The sequence below is a fragment of the Centroberyx gerrardi genome, chromosome 4 (genome assembly GCF_048128805.1).
Source record: "Centroberyx gerrardi isolate f3 chromosome 4, fCenGer3.hap1.cur.20231027, whole genome shotgun sequence".
In the NCBI taxonomy this organism is placed as follows: Eukaryota; Metazoa; Chordata; class Actinopteri; order Beryciformes; family Berycidae; genus Centroberyx; species Centroberyx gerrardi.
In genome coordinates this window covers 23,481,711-23,503,553 of record NC_136000.1, presented here as the reverse complement: position 1 = coordinate 23,503,553, position 21,843 = coordinate 23,481,711, and the positions used below count along the sequence as shown (strand labels likewise).

The 21,843-nt window shown below is 42.8% G+C and overlaps 1 protein-coding gene across 3 annotated transcripts in view; it reads right to left on the bottom strand.

Annotated features, from left to right (window-relative positions):
- The window catches only part of bicd1a (bicaudal D homolog 1a), a 43,982-nt gene extending 24,801 nt beyond the window's left edge, over positions 1–19,181 (bottom strand). For 2 of the 3 annotated variants that reach the window (XM_071896841.2, XM_071896843.2), the window contains exon 1: positions 18,933–19,148. In XM_071896841.2, the coding sequence (XP_071752942.2) occupies positions 18,933–19,148 (216 nt within the window). Of the gene's footprint in view, positions 1–18,932 lie in introns of all 3 variants that reach the window. The other variant, XM_071896842.2, reaches the window with a different exon arrangement.
- Positions 19,182–21,843: the final 2,662 nt, after the last annotated feature.

Sequence of the window (21,843 nt, the reverse complement as noted above, 5' to 3'; positions counted from 1 at the left end):
GAGAGATTGTTTTCTACTGTTGTGTGTGTGCCTGCGGTGCCATAACATTAGTGCATGTCCATGTAATTAATTAATTTATTGGTCATCCCCTTGATCATCCACTTGCCTGATCAGTCAAACATGTTTACATAGCACATCACACCGCTGTCACTGTCACTGGGGTTTCAGCCCCGACCAACTCATCCATTTGTGACAGCAAACTGGACTGCTGCTTCTCTCACAGCAGCAGCCGAAACAACAGCTCCAGATCCCATAAATAATCAAGAGAGAACAACATGAAGAGCATAAAAAGTATGGGAGAGACATAAGTCAGAGGGTGGCTTGGGATGTGTCAACCTCCAGTCCATCACAACAAGACACACACACACAAACATAGCCATATACACACACACGTGTCAGCCTCTACTGAGTGAGTAAAAACAATCGCACACAAGATTTGCTTATGACTCATTCATTCCATTTGACAAATAGATAAATATATGACTGCAGTACAAAAGCCTGGGGAGGTAAATAGCACAGAAGAACAAGAGAAAAAGTTGAATCTCTACTCCACAAGCTGTTGACTGTCAACACCGTCTGTCATGTTACATTACAGATGAGATGGATGCACACGACAGGATTTATTCCCCAATTTGGCCACGGGAAACTCTAATCATAATCCAATTTACTTGATTTTGTAAATCACAGTGCAGATTCTGCTATGGAGCAACACAAATGTAACAGTCTCTTTACAACACTAACCCTTCACTCTTATACAAGGGCGTAGGTTTGATTTTGACATTGGTAGGGACACAAATGGGGGAGGTCCGGAGGGGATGTAACCCCCACTGGAAGCTGAGGCATTTTACATTTATGATAGACTTCTGACCGCCATTTCATGTCATCTAGATCAGTGATTCTCAACCTTTTTCATATCGAGGACCCCTAGTTTAGTCCACATTAGAGCCATGGACCCCCATTTGATGAGATTTTGTCTCTCGGACCCAAATCTGAGAATACTTTTATTGTTAGATATGATTTTGATCCAGAATCCCATGACTGTCTGTATTGTAGGTAGAGAGATAACAGTGAAACTAAGATCAAAACAGCCATTCTTCTACATTCTGTAATTGTGTTAACTATTTGTAAATTAAATAATGCTGAAGTTTAACAATTCATCAATTTGCTGGGGACCCCCTGGAACCCCCTCAAGGACCGCTGGTGGTCCCCGGACCCCACGTTGAGAACCACTGATCTAGATAGTTATGGTAGCCAATACACTCATTAACAGACACACAGACACAGGGGTGTAGCACATTAATGAATCATTTACTCAAATTTGCCAGCTGAATGGGACTTTGAAGAGCACATTTTGTTTTAAGGCAGGTACTGTAGTACTGTTGCCTATTCAAACCAACGATCTGTATTTATATTTAAAATAATAATAATAATAATAATAAGATATTGTAAACTATATCCAAACCCTACATACAAACAGCTGAGCCAAACACATGCCTACGCCTGTCATTAACAGAGATGAACTGTTGGCATATTTGTTTTACATCAGTGTTGTCCAGTGTGGCAACATCAGCATTGTTCAATCTCACTTGTGACATGTAGGCTACTTACAGTCGTCACTCGTCACAGACGCACGCGACACGGTACTTAAATAAACTAACTTTAATGGCTAAACACAACTGTTACTAATATAAAATAGGATGGAGTCTTCACTCGCATGCTCGCCGGTAGGCGGAGCTTTGGCTCTTCTTGCCCACAGCATTTCATACGTTAGCAAGAAATGGCAAAGCCAATCAGCGATTTTTTGGGGGGGTTAGGGAGGCGGTGTGACGCCAATTTTTATCCGGGTGACGCAATAACATTCTAAAACAGCTGTTATACTAAAGTTTCGTTACAGCGTCCGTTGCTATGCCGACGCGGGACACCAATGCACTACACCAATGCAGCGGGACTCGTAGTAGAGAACGCGATCTGTTAACATTGACTAGACACTGACGGACAAAACAACGTTTACTGTCAATCAAAATAATTGCTAGGGACATTTCAGAGTCGCTTGATATTGGTAGGGACACGTCCCTACCGTCCCTACCCAATTCTACGCCCTTGCTCTTATATAATTATCTATGGTCACGGGAATTTTGGTAATCTAGAAATTGAAGCTTATTCTACTGTTGCTCTCATTGTAAGTCACTCTGGATAAGAGAATCGGCTATATGCCTATTATGGAAATGGAAAAGTATTTAGTTGTTAAATGTAAGACATTGCTCCTGCTATACTCGATTACACCCCTACGGGAAAAAGAAATTCCATCCCAGACTAACATTGCATGATATAATATAGCTTAAAGAAATTACGATGTGCTTAAAACCCATATCCATGAGCCACCAGAGGAGGCTTATGGGAAACTGTTTTTATTGTCCTGGCATATTTTGTCCTTTGACAAGGACACAGAAACGTCCCCATGTGCCTCTCAGCCAAAGGGAAAAGCGCCAAGTCAAGGGATCTATCATCTATAAAAACACACACACGCACATTTCCACACCCAGATAGTGGAAGCTTGGTAATCACAATACCTCAAGAGTGGAGGTCAGTCAAACTAACAAAATGAAAACATCTAAATTCTGGGGCAGAGTATATATTTAAAATTTTTATTTAAAAACATGCATGCAAAGCATGCATACACCCATTCCCAATACACTGTGTGATTCTTTTGCAGTTGAAATTACATTACAGTAATTACAAGCATCACTGAGGAAACACAAAGGGATGCATACAATTAAAAGGAATATAGTTTCACATTGATTCGCTATGCTTGTTCAGTAGACTGGTTTGAATGTGTAAGGTTGGGATTAGTCAGGTATACATATGCAAACGACTAATTACTCTTGTTTACAGACGGCTATTCTCCTTCTTCTATTTCCTGCCCTCCAGCTTGTGCACCAACACTTCCGTAACAGAAGCTGTGTGGATTGCTTGTGAGTGTGTGTGTGCTCATGTGTGACTTAAATGAACAAGACACCCAGAGATCAGTGCTCTCCTGAGTCAACAGGGATGTATATATAGTTGAGTATTATCATGCTGAATAGCCAGGCGTGCTTTACAGCACCATTTAAACCCCTTAGTTTAATTTCCCTAGCTGGCAGAAAGCCCTTCTATTCATGAATTACTACATAAACATCGGACTGGTGCGATATGAAGGTTTTATGGATAGAGAGCGTGTGTGTGCATGCATTGTGTTTGTGTGTGTGGGTTTTAATTCAAAATGAAGTGTAGGGAATACTGCCAATGTACAGCGGGTACATGTGCATGGCCCTGCTTTCTGTTCCTCCTTATTGAAATGCTATTTAGTGCAGTGAAGCCTATTATACCTTTGACAACAATAGGCTATTATGCTGAGACTCAAGGAAAAATCTATAATATACAATAACAGCTTCAAAATGCCTCATGTGCTTCACGTTGGCAAATCGTCCAACAAATCCACAATGGCGTCATATTTGTCACTTTCTCGCCAATAGCATGTGGACATGCTGTGTTAAATGGAAAGGTCTGCCAGTGGACAGGCTGTGTTTAGTTAAAAAGATGGGCCTTGTTAAAGTGATTCAGTTTGGCTCCAGTCTGCCCGTCCCGACAACGATAAGGAAGAAGTCTGGAATCTGTCCCAGAATGCCTATCGCTTATATACGCTCACTCTGTGCCTGCCTGAAAGGACATTGAATGGGTAGACAGAGAGGCAGCTGGGCATAAGATTTGCTCACCGAATCCCGAATGACTCTTCATTTCCTCTCTCCTTTTTTCCTCCTCAACTCTGCTCCATCGTTACATTCTACTCCCTTCTCCTCTCCCATCTGCTGCTCCTCTCCTCTCCTCTCCTCTGTGACCCCGTCCTACTGTAGCTTATCTATTAGGAACATAAGCTCAACAAACTGCAGCACACTAACCCAGTGTGAAATTAAACAGTGGACCATTAACTGTTGCAGCCCCTAACAAGCCATTGCATCTTATCTAATCTTCACTTCTGTCTGGTTGTTTGAGATAGAATCTACTTTATAAGGAGAATCAGTCCCAAGATGGGAGTCAAAAGATAAGGAGGGGAACAGGATTGTGTGCTTTGCCAATGCCAAATAGGAAGGACAAGCTATAATGAGAGTGAGCAGGCAGGAAGAAACCCATTAGAGCATCAACAAACTGCACCAACTGCACCAGCTCTAACTGTGTCATGTGTATGTTTCTCTCTGCTTGGTAATGTGCCCTCCAGGAGACGATGTGCGACTCAACCACAAGCACACATGGCTTATCCTTCGGGCCCTGCCAACACACACTAATACACACACAACTACACACACATATGCATGCACATATACGTTCAAATACACATCCGTACACACACGTACACACACTTTACTGCCATTCATTCTTGGCTCTTGCCATTCATTTGTGGAGAATATATGAGCCATCAGGCTAGAATGGAACATGAAATTGCACTGAGAGAGGAGGCTTTACTGCACAATGCCCTCTGAGTCCTCCCCGCCACACACACACACACACACACACACACACACACACACACATACACACACACACACACACACACACACACACGTCTGCATGATTCAACAGCAGCCTTCTGTCCCCTCCATTAAGCCTGTACAGTGCTGTGTGTCCAGTGGAAAGAAAAAAAGAAAGAAAGAAAGAAAGAAGGAAAAGAAAGAAAAAGAAAGAAAGAAAGATCAAGTCACATTGTGTTCTTGTGTCTTATCTTGTCTCAGTTTTTTGTTTTTTTGGTCCTCTTTACATTAGTAGGAGTACTTGCTTGCTGTCATCCCGCACAAATTGTTGCCTGTAGTGCTTCTTTCTGATGTAATGGTTTTTATGGCTCTAGAAAGAGATGACAGCAAAACAACTTCTATGCCCTAACGTGTATATTCAGAGAACACTACAAGGGATAAATGGCATAGATATAGTTTTTACATGATAGCTCAAAAGAGAAACCATAGCCTTCCCAGCTCCAGCCTAACAGCAGTCAAGTGTAGCTTTCTGCATTACTTGCATTGTTGTGGAAGAATTATGACACCTGTGATTTGATGTGTCTGCACACTCAGCTGTTACCCACACCTGCTCCTAATGACAAACAAGTTTCTCTACCATTTAATGTGAACGGGCCTTCCTCCAGCCTATTGTGCATATCTCACTGTGACAGCCTTTCCCTCTCATCACAGTGTGCCTCAGCCAAATCACTTTTCTGAGAGCCACTGCAGCCCAGATGGGGTTATTCTGTGTGTGTGTGTGTGTGTGTGTGTGTGTGTTTGTGAGTGAGCGTACTTTGTGCCAGTGCAATGAGGTAAAGCTGTGTCCCAGACTTGTCCTCTCCCTCCAGCTACACCCTGATAAACACAGTGATTCACTGGGGCTCAGAGGTTCGGGCATAGGCTACTGGCCTGATTAACAGGGAACAAACAAGACTGAGAGGTTTTGAAATTATGAATTGAAATTATGAATCATGATCACGAGGCTCCAGTTAGACCTTTGCCTCACTCCCTGTGCCGATTTCCCAGGGAACACTCGACCATTTTGTCCAGCTTCCAGCAGCTCGGTTTGGCTCTATTCCTTTCCTCTCTGCCCCTAATCTCACAAAGGATGGATGTTTTCAGTTCATTCATCTATTCCTCTGTCCAGAAGCCGATGTGTGGTCCCTCCCTCCATCATAGCCCTTCTAAACGACAGCAGACCAGTTTCCTTATGATCCCTCACTCAGTACACAGTCTCCTCAAGCGTTCGGGGTCTTGCCTGGGGGTGAGGAAGAATTAGAGCACTAATGGGGAGTGTGGAGATTGACCCACTCGTTCGCCTCTCTCCACCACACCACCTCCCTCCATCCCTCCCTCCCTTTGTTTGACTAATCTCGAGCGGTTGAAATACGTCCAGGGACAGGCGACTGAAGGGTACAGTGAAAAAAAATGAAGAATACAAATGAAGAGGCGCAGTGAAGAGGGAAAGTGAGATCAAGGGAGCGGCCTGAGAGAGATGAGGAGGGGATTGAGAGAGAAAGAGAGAGAAAAAAGGTGTTTGGAGGCTGATTGGTATTCTGTGTCGCAGCCAGTGGCACTGTCACACACACAGATGAGAGAGAGAGAGAGAGAGAGAGAGAGAGAGAGAGAGAGAGAGAGAGAGGAGACAGATTAAACGGTCTATAGCATTGTGTCTACAGCCTCTCCCTTCTCTGGTGCAGTGGGTCACTGCAGATAAAGAGAACTCGGCCGAGCCAGACAAACACACAGCGTAATGGAAAGGCTGCTCTGCACACAGTAACGCTCTTGGTATTGATACACAGGGCCTCTGGGTGACTCAGTGCTTTTGTACGACCACAGGAGAGTGTCCACGCCAAGGCCCCCAGACCTATGGGAACCCTTGTACCGAGGTGATGTCAGCGGCAGCGCCTCATTAGGCCCATACAAGACTTCACTATGTTCTCGCTCCACTCTGTTTATCTACAACTCTCTCGGTCTCTTGGTCTGAGTCCACATGCTTTCATTCCTTCTCATTATGCCTCATCTAGTTACAGTTAAACATTTTCATTTCAAAACATATTTAAAAAAAAGATGACTTCATAGTTCATAGGACGGATTCAAGCACTGTCTTCATGGACTAAAGTACTGAATCTGAAAAGTTTGGGGAAAGGCCTAATTTTTACCTGTTCAGCTCCAAAAGCAGCCACACAACAAATTTAAGAAACGAGGCCCTTCCTCACAGCTCTTTCAGTTTCATGACCCAACCTGACATCAACCCTCGAGTGATGGAGTATAAAGGGGTTAACTAGGGGATGATTTAAGAGCTGTCTAAACCTATACATCCCCGAACAGGGTAGATGCGACAGACGAAGACAGCTCCTCTGGCCCGATTCTGTGTCAGAGGCCCCTGTGTAAGTGTGTGTTTGGGTGTGCATGTGCTCATGCATGCAAGCGCGTATGTGCAGTGTAATGAGGGGACGGGTCAGGAAGCTCAGAGCATCAAGGGAGCGCTCTACATCGTCGTTGAATATAATGGCCTCTGGTTATCTAGAGAGGATGCTTGTCTGCCTCCTCCATGCAGAGGCTGGGGATGATAAGCATGGAAGAAGACTGTGGTCGAAACTAAATTGCTCTGTATAGAACCATTCATAGCAGACTGACTGACATGGGTGATGTTTTGTAGATAGTGCTGATTTGTGACAAAGAACAAATTTGTGCTGTCTAAATTGCCAGACCAGGGCAATTTATGTGGAGAAGGGTTGAAAATAAAAAGAGGTGGCACAACCATAGTTTCCTAAATTAGCACAGGGAGGACCTTTGGGTTGCAAATACAAATGTTTTCCTTGTGAGAGGACAGAGAGCATTTTTTTTTGCTCTGCCGTCAGCGTTTGCAGCACACACAGCTAAAGTAGACCGCTAATCAATACAGCAGCCTGCAGGCATGGGAGTCCTGTTCCCTCTTCTCTCTTCCCAACTATTTCACTGCAGCAAAAAAGGAGCTTTCTGAAAAACATGATCCATCTAGGGCTGGGCCGGCCTGGAGGGGCTCCGCAAAGAGAACCGCTTTATCAAGACATTCCTGGACTCATTCATGTGAGGGTCATAAGATTTGAAAAATGGGGTCAAAACAAAAGGGTGAGTATCAGTCAAGAAAACAGGTCTAAATCATAAAAAAGCTTTTTGATTCTGTTCACACCACTCTATTTTCTCTCTCACATTCTATATACAGTGGCCCATCCCCACTTCCCCCCCTCCTCCCTCCCTCTTCCCCATTAAGTCAACACAACCATAAAAACCTGAAACAACAGAGAGATCCTACTGATGGTTTAGTGTCACTCACCACCACCACTCCATCCTGCTGGCACCCCCTCCCTCTGTGCTCACAATCACAACATCCGCACCCAAGCCCCCTACTACTCCTGCTACAGCACACACACACATGCAGACAGATACACATGGAAAAACACCATGCATGCTGCAGAAAAAGGCTCTTGATGTGCGACTCAACCACAAAGACACATGGCTTTCCCCTCAGGTCCTACCAACACACTCACACTCAAACATACACACACACACACACACACACACACACACACACACCCTGGTTGCCTCTCCCTCTCATTTCCACAGTCAAATCACCCAACCCCCCATGTAAAACACCAGAGGCCAAACACAAGGGCAGACAGGTCCTTATCTATATGCTCAACTGCATCTCTGCCTCTGCTGGGCCAGTTGCCGGGGTCACAGACCAGCATCACCAAACCTACAGCATAAAATCTATTACAATCATCATATCATGTTAGCAATACACAGTCTAATACCTGCAAAACCTTCCTTCAAAAGCCAATGTTATCTAGATATAACACATTATCTTTATAGCTACACTGACATCTTGCTGCACATAGACAGTACAAGACATCATTCCTGTAATGATACCATCCACAATGTACTTGGGAGTGACAACTGCATTATTCTACATTATTACTGATTAAGCTGACAGTGTTGTTGAATCTGGTTTGGCTTTATATCCATGGTTGGCTATTGTCCACCAGCCATTTTTCATTCCTTATCGCTTTTTAAGTGACTGGGGCAACAGCTGCTGTGGGTGATCCACTGTGAAGAAATTACATTCAGTTGCGTTCCACTAACATGCAAAGATTTCCACAACGCATGCTAAACCGGTTCGGTAGAATATAGCTCAGACATAATACATTTTCACCGCACAGAGGAGAAATCGATGCATATTTCCTCCCACTTCACTCCAGGGTGAGGCCACACGGGAGTGCGGGTGGCTGGGGGGGGAGAGGAGGTGGGGAGGGGGGGTGCACCACAGGAGATAAGGAGGGGGATGGTGGGTTGAAGGGATAGAGGGCCAGAGAAAGGCAATGCCGTCTCATAAGGTATCGATTCAGCCCCTCCACCCTTGTTTACTGGCCCCCCAAGAACCCCTGCCGATGTAAAAGAGGAGGAAAGATGAAGGAGGAGGAGAGGGGAGAAGGGGGGGGGGAGGGGGTGAAAACTGTAATGCATCCTTTCTCCCCAGTCAGGGCAGATAGATTTACAGGAGCAGCTGCTCTCTGCGGGAACTGTCGGACCTCCAGCACAGCTTTATTGTTGTCCCTGAATTGATTGATTGCCAAAAAGTTAATAAATAAGTATACAATTTTTGCTGTTTCTTTTTCCCTCAGACTCACAATCTGCCTCAGTCCATAAGGATGACCATGTGGGAATAAGAGGAATAGAGCCAGATGTACACAGGAATAGTCATATGGCCTCCTTAACATCTAACATTATCAACTCAACAACTGCATAAGCTTGTCTTACATTTTGCCAACAATATGCTGCAGTTAACAGCAGGGGAGCGAATGTGTCAAAGACCTTTCAAAAAGTCACTCCTCATCCCTAATATATTCAGGTTATACTGTTCTTTGCTGCATGGGACACAGAGGTTTGAGAATGAGTGTGACTTTGTGCAGGTCCTTCATTGGGCTCCATACTTCATTCAGAGGGAGGTAATGTCAAGGACGAGCAGTCGTATGACATTAGCATGATTTATGTTGCATATGTATAGAGATAGTTACCGTGGAGCGACTGGAGTATCTCAGGCAGAATGGGCTGACATTCAATCAGTCATCTACAGTGTGTACTCCGTATGTTGGTGTTATTCTTCAATTTGACATCTAACCCATTGGAGAATAATGCACTATTATAACACACTTCGTCACACAGCAGATGTATATCGTTCTATGATTCCACATAAGGGCCAGGCCAGTTTTCCCTTAGGATAGTTAGGATAATTCCTTAGGAGGAAGGATAATGTGTCATTTAAGGTTACAGCCCATTTACTTCTATCTACTTCTATTTACATTTACCCCAGACATTTTGCAGTGCATGCTGTATGTAATTAGATTTCTTGACATTTATTCATTTTCATATTTTTTAAAATACAATGTTATGGTGTCAAACCTAGCTTGAAAATGGCTGCTGTCCCAGCTAACAAAGACACACTATATAAAAAGACATGGATGTGACACTTAAGTTTGTAAGGCGACATGTTTTTGAGGGATTATAGTTATAATAATTATAATTAACTATATACTAATAATTATATAGGAGCCCTGATATCTCCAACCACGCTGACTGTGTGCAGACACCAGCAGGAATACTGTAAAGGAGAGGGGGAACCTAGACGATTAGTACAAATGTAAAAAAACCAAACACCTATATTATCCTTTAAGCACTTAGATAATCTTCATCATTTCTGTCCAATTGGTTTAGTCAATCTGAAGCTTTTGGAAAATGTGGCCCAGTGCATCTTCCTGACGCCTTGCAATGGAGTGAGCCTTTGACTCACTGATGAAAAACAAGGGAACACACAATATCTTTACCTGCTTTGCGCCAGAAGAAACATTTCATGCTGAATCGCTAAATCGTGACTCAGACCTTCTTTTCAGTTACCGCACGCAAGTTACCATGTGAGACGTCACTAATGTGGTATTTGATGCAGATCTCTGTTGGCATCTTTCTCAGCTTCAAGCCTCGAGAGCAGAACTGTCCTGTGACCTGCCTGTTCGCAACCTATCCCAGACGTCAATACCACTACAGCCGTGTCATTTGAATGACAGCCTGTCGAAGAGACAGCATATCTGAATATTGACAGTGACTAAATGAAATAATCAACTTGATGTCTATATAAAAGCCACTCATTTTTCACATTTCTCTTTAGACTTGTGTTGCAGTGATGTCCAAAGCAAAAGCATCAGTTTTTTGTGCATGACAGACTCAAGAGGTCAACCTGCACATTATTTTCATAAAACTGTCAAATCCCAGCAGAAAAAAGATATTTATCCATGCAAGGCCGCTCTACAAGTACTGCCAGTCTAAAGAAACCTTGTCGACAGTGTGATGAAAACATCATTCTCCGCCATATACACTGCTGAGAATGTAGAGCGCTTCACACTCTCCTCCTTCTCGTCTTACTCTGTCCTGTCTGAGGTTGATCTGCCCGGAGACAGCACTAACAAGCTTGAACCACAGGGTCATAATGGTCTCTCCATCACTGCTTAGGCCGCAATCCAGGGACATGCACACCAGGCCAGAGGGATGAAGGGACTAAGAGAGTGAGAGGGCAGTGAGGGACATAAAAAAAATGGGGGGCTAAGTGAAAGAGAGGGGCAACGGGAAAATAGCAGAGGAGAAAGATAGAGAGAGAGAGGAGACTAAAGTGCAGAGTGGTTCAGGAAAACACTTCTTGCTTTTGGCGCCACAAGCACACTTAGTGTCCTATTTCTGCTTGGGCCCTGCAGACAGCAAAACAGAGATTTATGCAACTGTTTCTGAAGTAGACAAAAACTTTGCCGTTATGACTTTCACCGGAATAGCACCAGTTTTCAATCTACCTCCACAAGGATTGGGACTACCATAAAACCCACAAAATGTCTATGAAAAATTCTCCTACCATTTTACCTTGATGGGGAACTCTATTTATCTAGGACAAAACTGCATTTTTTCACTGTTACTCAATAGGCACCCTAAAGGACTTCTCAATACTGAGGCATGATGAACTGTCTAGACGCCTGTGTTTGACTGTATTATAGATTTGCAGTGCTGCGTTTCCCCTGGAGGGTTGGTGGTAGAGTGATGGTGCTGGCAGTGACGCCACTCCTCTGACTAACCATCTTTCTGAGAATCTGCCTGTCTGTCGGTCTGTTTATTCATGTCATCATGGCCTCCTGCTGTCAATTCATCATGGTTAATATCAAACCAGATAAAGCCAGATACAGATGCAGCCACGGTACACCATGTTTGGCACAGCAAGACCAAATCAGTCCAGCACTACAGCAGCTGAGGCACTAGGGTCATACCACATGCGCGTGTACGCATGTCTCTGTGTGTGCAGTGTGTGTGTGCGCGTGCGTGTGGTACTCAGTATTGAAGTGGATTGTTCCCAACCAGCTGGAGCGTAGACTGAGGGCAGAAGACCAGAACATGTGGGACATATGTGTTACCATGCAACACATGCAACCACAGTAGGGATATGCATGCAAATCTGGCCTGCTTGTGCACACACACACTGGAACATACATGGGGATGGATTATTTTAACTGCTTCTATTAACTGCATGGGTTGATGCACAGGTTGTTCTTTAAAAGTGAAATACACCTGAAAGCTGACTTGAAAATGAATAACTTCAGCCAAATCAAATTATTTTCCTAAAGTATCCCCTCAGATATGATAGCAGGAGAGATCAGGGTGAGCTAACTTGTGGCCTAAAAGAGTGAAAGTGCGAATTAGCAATTAATATTTGTTAATAGATTAATAGATGCTTTCCGCAAAAAAAATAAGGGTATCTTAATACAAATAAAAAGATTCAATTATGTGTATATAAATAATGTTTAGTTTATAAATCACATGCCAAGTGACATATCTCTTTCATAAAAGTATTACTGGGGTCTGAGCTGCATCTGATGAATCATAAAGCAGCTGGACAGAACGCAGGCAGAGCTTACAGAATTTAGAATGTCAGTGTCATAAAGGAGCGATTGTCCTGAACACAAACACAGACTCAAAGTTGTCATTTCTGATCGGTGTTCACTTGCCAACTGAGACAGAAACCTCATGTTGTGTTTATTTGGAGAAACATTAACAATATCCACTGTTCAGAAAGGCAAACATGGAGAGTGATTCCCATCTTGGTAAGACACATGTATTTTTAATTTTGTTATTTAACATAAAAAGATTAGTACAGAGGATTCTGCTGAACAGATAATCAAGAGTCAGACAGTCAGGATAGATAGATAATAGTTTGTGTTGAAGGATTTACATTTGTGTCCAGTTCTTCCTTAGTTTGCTTTACATTGTAAATTTACAGTTAGATTTGTTGTTGAAACAAAACTAGGATAAAGCTATGATGAAGCATGTTGACCTTGAATGAAGCTACATCAGGTGGCCTTATGGTTATTTGATTATTAAGATGTTGCCATTGCATTTCTTTCAGCATCCATGCAAATGGTCGCTCGACTCAATGCCCTTAATGACGATCACCATGAAAACATCAACTGCATGTTTGCGAAAGTCCTGAACAAGGAGCAGTACCTTTATGCTGAAGCCTCTAGTTTCTCTGGAGTGACTGCTGAGCTCGACTGTGACCTTTACCTCAGTCTGCTGTTGGTCTCGGCTCCAAACCTGCTTGTGGATTTGAGAGCCTCAATATATGGGAACCAATAGTCAGCACAGCGTCATCACCATACAAACTTCTCTTGGATATGGACAAAGGAGACCTTCCTCCCACAGAGAAAGAGTCTCCTCTCATGACCGAAGACATAGCGTTAGGTAATGCTGGAGCATCCATCCACCCAGCTCAGCATGTTGAGACTCAATCTAACCTGCTCCACCTTGTTGAGGCTCCATCTGATGTGGCTAAAACGGTTGATGACATTGAAATCATTGAGAGACTGTGGCAGCTTCAGCAGTCCTCCATTGGTTTTGATGATGACTACCATGTGGAGGCAGTTGGAAAGAGATACCTCTATGCTCCCCCATGTGACATCTCTGGATTTGTGGCTGACTGCTGCTCACCCTGTGGATGCACTCTGGGCTGCCTTGATAAGTCTGACTCTGAAATAATGGATCACCGCTTTGACTTGGAGAAGGAGGGATTTGGTGAGGAGCACCTCTGTGCTTCATCAGATCTCTCTAGATTTGCAGTTGACTGCTCCCCACAGCATGGGCCGACTCTGGACCAGCTTGACAAATGGGAACCTGTTGTCAGCAGCACTGATTCTCACCTGATGCAGTTCCTCTCAGTCCTCCTGGAGGAGGAGGAAATTGGTGAAAAGCGCATGTATGCTTCCTCAACAGTGGGTTCTACATTTATGGCTGCCTGCGCTGCACACCATGCCCCTACTCAAGATCATCTTGATGAATGGGAGCCAATCATCAAAGCTGATTCTAAACTGATGCTGTTCCTCCAGAACTTGGAGAAGGAGGAAGAGCAATGCCTTGCTGAATACCGCCTGATTCACCTGGATGGATCAGCCAACCTCCTTCAGGAGTCAGGGGCTCCAGCCATGCAAATCGAGGTTAAGGCTCCATCAATCCCAATCCAGGAGGTTGAAACTATGAAGGTGGCAGTCAACAAGACACCAATCGTGGTCCATGAGGCCAAGGAGAATCAGGCTGATCAACCCCTCCAGGAGGCTGATGCTGTAAAGGTCAAGGTGCAAACCTGCCTGATGAAGCAGATCCATGTTCTGTTGCCATCCATCCTACCCCAGGAGATCCAGGTGGCAGAAAACAAAACAACCAGCACCCTGCACCAGCAGGCTGAGGCTCTAACCAGCCTACCTCAGGAGGCTCATTCATCCACTCTTCTCCATGTGTGTGAGGCCGTTGCTAACATCAAGGCTTCTATCAGTTTGCCGCATGATGCCGGGGACACCAAGGATCTGTCCGGTCTGACCCTGGAAATGACACCTCTACCTGTCCAGGTGGCAACACCTACAGGACCTCAGAGTTCCAGTGCCAAAGACAGCCTGTCTACAAAACCAAAGAAGAAGCGTGGCTTCTTTTCTTGGCTATCCCGCATATTCCGGTGGAAGAAGACAAAATTGGCTGATGTAAGTTTTCACAGTTAAATCAGTTCAGTTAACCTAAAATCATATTGTATCCAGTGCAAAATAATTTTATAACCAAAGCGATGAATTAAAATGTTGCTTCTTATTTCTTGTTATTTCTAGGCTGGCAGCATGGCTGCAAAAGCAGAGACGCCACTCCAACTGTCCTGCCAAATACAAGCTGATGTGCAAAAGTCCTGCTTGGATGCCCTCTCATCTGCAGCCCACTTCTGAAACCCTGTGATTTCCCTACCTAAATTGCAGAAATCAATAACTGCATTATATTATTTGAATACATTTTTTTGCCTCCCAATTTTACAGTGTCTTTGCACATTTCTTCAAAACGCACCTTTATTCAGGCAGAAAGTGTGAGGTAAACTGTAGCCTAACAGTGAAAGTGTAATGAAATTGGTAAATACATTTTGGGCATCAGAGATTTTCTGATTCAGAGTTTTCCTGTTAAAATACAGGGCATCTCATTACAAGCATCAAAAACTCAATCATGTTTATGTTCATTAATCGTGTTTTGTTGCACTCATGAAGTATTTATATTCAGACATTGCATGCTGTTGTTGTTATGTTAACCTGTAGATTTTTGCTAGGCCATTTGCAATACAGTGAACATTTATATGCACAGATATTTTAATTAACATATATCATATAGCAGGCTTTTGTTGAGCACTGTAACACTGATTGGATGAAATAGAAACTACAAACTATCCTCATATGAAAGTAAAAAAACAAATAGGGAAGATGATAGATTTTTGTTATCTGTCATCAGAACAAACAACCACTCCGAGACCTTTTAGCCACTCAATCCCAGAAGCAATTCCAGTTTCCATTTGCAGTTTCCCCGCCCCTTTATAGGCACATCTCCTGAGTACGGGACAAGTAGACGTGGTTTTATTGTAGTGACAGGCTTTGCACTCCACCACTCTGATTACTATTCATAGAAGTCTGTGACAGACAGATAGGAAACAGGACGTGTTTTTCACAGGACACAATATCACGTCAATATATGTGCTAGAGGCTAAAGCACAGACAGACAGACTGAGAGGCAGGTGGGAACAGACAGCACAAATGAAGCAGATATGAGCAGGTGACAGACAGTGACAACCATCACTATGGCTGTTATAGCTGCTATAGCTAATATCATTATTCGAGTTATAGCAGATGTCATTTCTGCATTATGAAACACAGGTTTTACAAGTATAACCAGAATGAGGCATATTTAAGTGGACTGTAAACAGTGAGGCACATGCACATGAGCAGCACTACCAACCTTGTGATAGGACTATTATATATTATAGGTTCGCTAGCTGATCCATACCAATAACTCAGTTGATATGGGCCAGCATCTAGATAATGATTAGCTAATTCACACCCAGTTGACAGTCTTTGGATATGGAGAAGACACTACAGTTGTCAAGTCTCACTTTGGAGGAATAGGAGACTGTAAAAGGCTCTTCACTGCCAGACACTTTGTCTCTTGTCTTCATTCTCTCTTATGGAGGCTACTTTATTGATTGTCATTATTATCACTTTAGCACTTTCATTCTTTTTCCCTCCTCTATCCTCTCTTTCTCTCTTTGTCTATCATTTCTCTCATTATTCCCTGTCCTATAGCCACGTCTCTCTCTCTCTTTCTCTCTCTGCCTCCGACTTTCTTTCTTGGCATATTCTCCCCGCCTCACCGTCCACCGCATCACCTCTCAACCAATGATCCATAAGCGCAGGATATCAGATGGACAGTGCTCTGCTGCTGGCTATGAGGCTGTCTCTCTTTACAAAAATCATCGAAATTCTGCATGCAAAGTCACCGCAAAAAGTTCAACTAGTCACAGAAAGAGAGTGCTAGATTTAAATATAGCCATGCATGCATAATGCAATGTGGCGAGAGCTGCCAACCATATAGGCCGAGCATGTCATGTTATCATGATTTTTTAATCTGGCCAGTATATGCTCAGCAATGAGCGAACCAACTGTGCAGCGTACGTCCACTGATTAAGTCCAGTGTTGCATCTCTGACATGACTCACACTTGCAATGGGACTGGATCATTGTGTTCATTTATTGCTTTGAAGTGCTTGTATTTTTTCAGCACTATTTATAGCAAATAAACTATTTTTTTTGTGCATTATACGGTTTCCCACCTTTTCTACTTTTTGGGGACTGAGTCATTTCACCCATATTGCCATGTGAAGATTTTGGTCAAATTCCTCTCCTTTTTGGCATCTTTTTTAAATCAGTGGAAAACAGGAGTGCTCATATTGATGCATTCAGTATTAAATGTGATGCCAACATAACGAGGAAAAATAGGTATCCCAAATGAGAGCCAGCTGTCAGTAGTGAAGACAATTAAAAACAGAAGAGTGGAGTAGGACACAGACTGAACACACCTGTTTCCATGCAGAATTTTTTTTTCTTGGCATAAGAGAAAGGCTTTTGAAAAAGCAAAATGTCATATACATGGATTTTTTTTTTTAATATAGGGTGGAATCAGATCAATGAAAGGGGAAACACTTGAGCGTACACTACAACACCAGTTCTCATGTTCCTGTGATTCATTCCCCTATAAGCTACATGTGAAACAGAGTCAGTACAGGTCTTAATGCTGAAGTGAAGTATGGAACTAGCTTAGGGAGAGAAAAAGACAATTACTTGGCTCTGGGATAGAGTATAGCAGGTTACTGAGGGTTAAGACAAAAGGCAAAACACTGGTGAATCAAATAAAGAATTGAATGGACATATCAGGACACAGACAGACAGACAGACCACAGACACACACACACACACACACACACACAAACTTTATAGCCTCCAGCCTTTCATCCTGTCAGCCCTGTGTCTCTTCCATCTCCAGACGACCTTGAGCTTTGAGCCCTGTCAGCACCTGCCCCTCTTTACTTTATGCATGTATGCACTAATGACTGAATGTATAAACACAACCGGCATACATTATTCAGGCTGTATCACATTTAAAGCTTATTTCTATAGTTTCAATCGTTGCAATATGCACCTTGCACTACAAGGTAGTTTTCAACCCCCAAGAGCTGTGTGCAAATGACACATGAATGACAAAGCATTTGGTAAGATGAGGAAATGTATTTATAAAATTCTATCTGTTGCAAAGGATAATTTGAGGGGTGTTAGGAAGGGATGGCACTTTCCTTCATAGAGTTCTGAAAATAATTTAAAATTTGGAAAATTTGGAAGGAAAATATAATCCAAATCAGTACCTTTGTTAAACGTAAACATGTCTATTAGCCCCAATGTGTGTGTATGTGCTTGTGTGTGTGTGTGTGTGTGTGTGTGTGTGTATGGGGGGAAAGCAGGGAGCTAAATAGCCAGCAGCGTGGCTAGAAACAGATCTAAGAAAACCTGTCTAGACTCTCTTCACACATTCTTTATAGAAATGCTTATCTTGATATGTGGATCAATGGGCACCTGAGCCACCACACAAACCATAGTGGGCAACTCTGAAGATCCTGTTACTGAGGGAGTCATGAGAAAGAAAGAAAGAAAGAAAGAAAGAAAAAAGTCCAAACACCCAATCTCAGAGTCTCAACAGAGCTGCCTGCAAAGGAACGACTGTTGCCATGCACTCAAGGCAGGAATGCTCAAACAATAAGATACAGTAAACTTAACTTTTGCATGTGTGTGTGTGTGTGTGTGTGTGGAGGGGGGGTTACTGTATGCTTGCTGAAGATCCTGAGCTTGCATTACAAAGGTTGCAATGTTGTTGTGTATGGGACCTATCCTCATTTAAAAATGGAGGAATGGGCCACAACAACAGCATAGACTGTAGGCTACTATTCTGTAGCTCAGGGGTTCTCAAACTTTTTCATGTCACAGACCCCCAAACAGACACACACTAGGCCACACACACCCATTTCATAAGATTTTGTCCCATGGGGGCCAAGATATGGTGAGATTTTTTGTTGTTTATTATATTTATTATTGAACTGTATAGGCTATCTGTCTACTCTGTACATGGGGGGATAGTAGCTGTGAGAGTGAAACCTATTAGAGTCACTTACACATTGTCTAATTGGGACAGTTTCTAGTGAATTAAATTTAAGTGAAACTAAATTATTCAAGGACCCCTGGTGGTTCCCCACTTTCTCACACACACACACACGCACGCACGCACGCACACACACACACACACACACACACACACACACACACACACACACACACAGTTGACAGGCCATGCCAGCTTATCACATTCACCTGACTGCAGTGCGTTTGACGCGCCGGTGTAAAAAAAAAAAAAAAAAAAAAAAAAAGGCAACAATAATCCATCCTCCTACCTCTTGTAATTGCTCCAACTCCCCCTTCAGAGCCTCCTGCTCGGACTCCAGCTCTGCATACTGCTGCTTCAGCGACTGGTTCTCCTCCAGCACAACAAGACCGCATTCCGCAGCCCGGATCTTCTCCCGGTTCGCCTCGGCCAGTTCCTGGGTGAGCCGCTCCACCTCGTCCCGGTACTGCTCCACCGTTTCCCCGCATCCTCCGCCGGCAGCCATCACCCCCTCTCTCTCTCTCTCTCTCTCTCTCTCTCTCTGTCTGTCTCTCTGCCTCTCTCTCCTCTGTCGGTCTGCGGTCCTCCAGGCTCCACCGCTTTGGACAGAGAGGCACAGAGGCGGGCGGAGGCTGCGAGATGCTGAATGTCCGCCCCCCTCTTCCCCTCTTCTGTCACTCAGTGCAGGGAGGCAGTGAAAATAAATAACAGTAATATTGTCATCTAGACTGTTGGCAGCAGCACCCAGTGTAAGGTATCTGACGTTAAAACGGTCATACAGGCTAACAGGAGATGCATGCAAGATAAAACCGGGTCAGTGTAGTCTGCTGTGTGTGAGAGTCAGCAAAACATACAGCAGCATTTCTGCTTATTCATGGGTGCAAGGACGCCACCTGTCGGCTCCTGCGAGGCAGAGAGATGTCATCTATCTATCTAGTATCTATCTATCTATCTATCTATCTATCTATCTATCTATCTATCTATCTATCTTGCATACAAAACAAACAGAGAATAAACAAACATAGCATGCATATTACATAAAACAAGCTTTTCTACCAAGAACCAAACATAAGCTAGGGTTATAGGAGAGATGGAAAAAGAAGAAAAATAAAATATATAAAATAATAAAAATAAAACAGGCCTAAAAGAAAAAAGAGAAAAAAACCCGCTTCCATATTCTTTCTGTTGTAATTTCAGTCAGAATGGTGTAAGCTCTGTATTTCTGCAGTTCAGTTATGCATTTCATACTCTGACCTAGAAAGTTTCTATGCCTGTTGCAAGATGAATCAGAAAGAGATTCCTATCAATTGAACCTGCATGAATTTTGAAAAGTTTCTCAGCAAAGACTGCAACTCAAGGGCATTTAAGCAAGCAGCATATATATTGTGTCCATCTGGCATCAAAACTACAAATAATTAGTTTATTAGTTGAACCTATGCTTTCAAAAACATACGCAGGAAGTCGAGACCTTGCAGTCGTGGCCTTACTATTGTTCACCACCATCTAACAGCTGATGTGATTTAACAAATGTATTGTATAATGCTAAAGAAAACTATAGGTTCCCTGTGATTCTATTATCAGTATCCTTAATCCTGTGCCTGCCAACATGACAGACAGCTACCTATTAAGCCAAATCCAAAGTGCACACTTGATTTCACCAAGAGATATTTACTCCATAGGAATATTCTCCAACTCCATTATCCTGGCTCCAATATGTTTTTCACAACCACATGGACTCCTCTCTAAGTGAGTTCCCTTCAAACCCAGTCTTGTACTCACCAGCAGGATAGACAGTCACACTAAAGTGCAAACTTGAATTGGACAAAGTATAGTATTTCTACCAGAGGAGCAAGTTTAACCGACCTCTCCAACAGTTGTGCAAAGTAAGTATTTGTGGTAGTTTAGAATTTATTTCCCAGTAATGCAGCCGAAATAGATAGAATATAAACTATACCATTTGTCGAGGCAATTACTATATATTTGGTACCAAAACATTCACAACATCTGTATTTCGATAAGATCTGCTGTGTTACAGTGTATTTCTCCCAATAATCTACCATTCATGACAAAGGCTATATACTTCACACTTTCTTTTTATTGAAAAGTATGTTTTATATGTCCAGGAAAGTGTGATCTCCGGTCTGTGATGTACTCCGAGAAAGCTCAGACAGAGGACCTGTGAGTTTCCAGTGAGTTTTGCCATCCTCCCCTCACTAACTCGGCCCCTGTAGATGGGAATACGATTTATCTTAGCAAGCAGAGGCAGTAAAAGAAGATATGGCCAGGGTGAAAAGTTTAACCACACGCAAGACTTATTGAATTTAATCAGTCAAGTCAGTTATGGTATTGATAGTGGGGGTGACGCTGCGTTATCTGGCTTATAATTGCTCATTATTTGAAAAAGAAATGGCACATGTAACATTTCATGGAAAAGGAGGGGAGGCAAGGGGTTCACGCCTTTGCTTGTACAACCATGATTAGAGACTTTTCACAGAACAATATCACTCTCACAAGCTGCAGTTTTCAAGGTGAATAGGGGCAATACTGAGAATGAACTGGTGACAACAGATAGAGGTTGTGAAATACATATACTGTAATTTGACATAGTAGTAGTGTATAGTAGTAGTATTGGTTTGTTCATTTTATGATATGAAACCTTCTTAAAACCTTTCTACAAAATAAAGACTCATTTACACACTGCATTTAGAACTTTTACATAAATTGGTACATTTATGTGCATTACAATATAAAACAATATAATTCATAATGTATCTGTGAGTAGCTTCAATTTAATTGTTTATAGTTTCAACTGATTTGCCCCCTTTGATCACATTTAAAAAGTTCTCTAAATTGTCCGGCTGACCTGCCAGTAACCTCATCTTAGAAGCTCAAATTAAGATAAGGATAAAATGTTAGAAAGTCAAACAGATAATCAGTTTATGGCAGCAGTGTGTCTTATCTCTGACAAGGAAATGTGGTGTCATGAGAAAATCAAAATGCTGTCCTGCACAATAACACAGCGCTAAAGCTCTGTACCAAGAATGCAGATAGGTTTCTTTTCACTAGTCAGCTCAGCCACACGTCACTTTTGACTTATACAACTTTATTGGGTAATAGCAAAATATTTAACATCCATACTACCAAGTACAGAAGTTTTTCATCACAATAAACTTATCAGTCATAATTCCTTCATTGCAGCA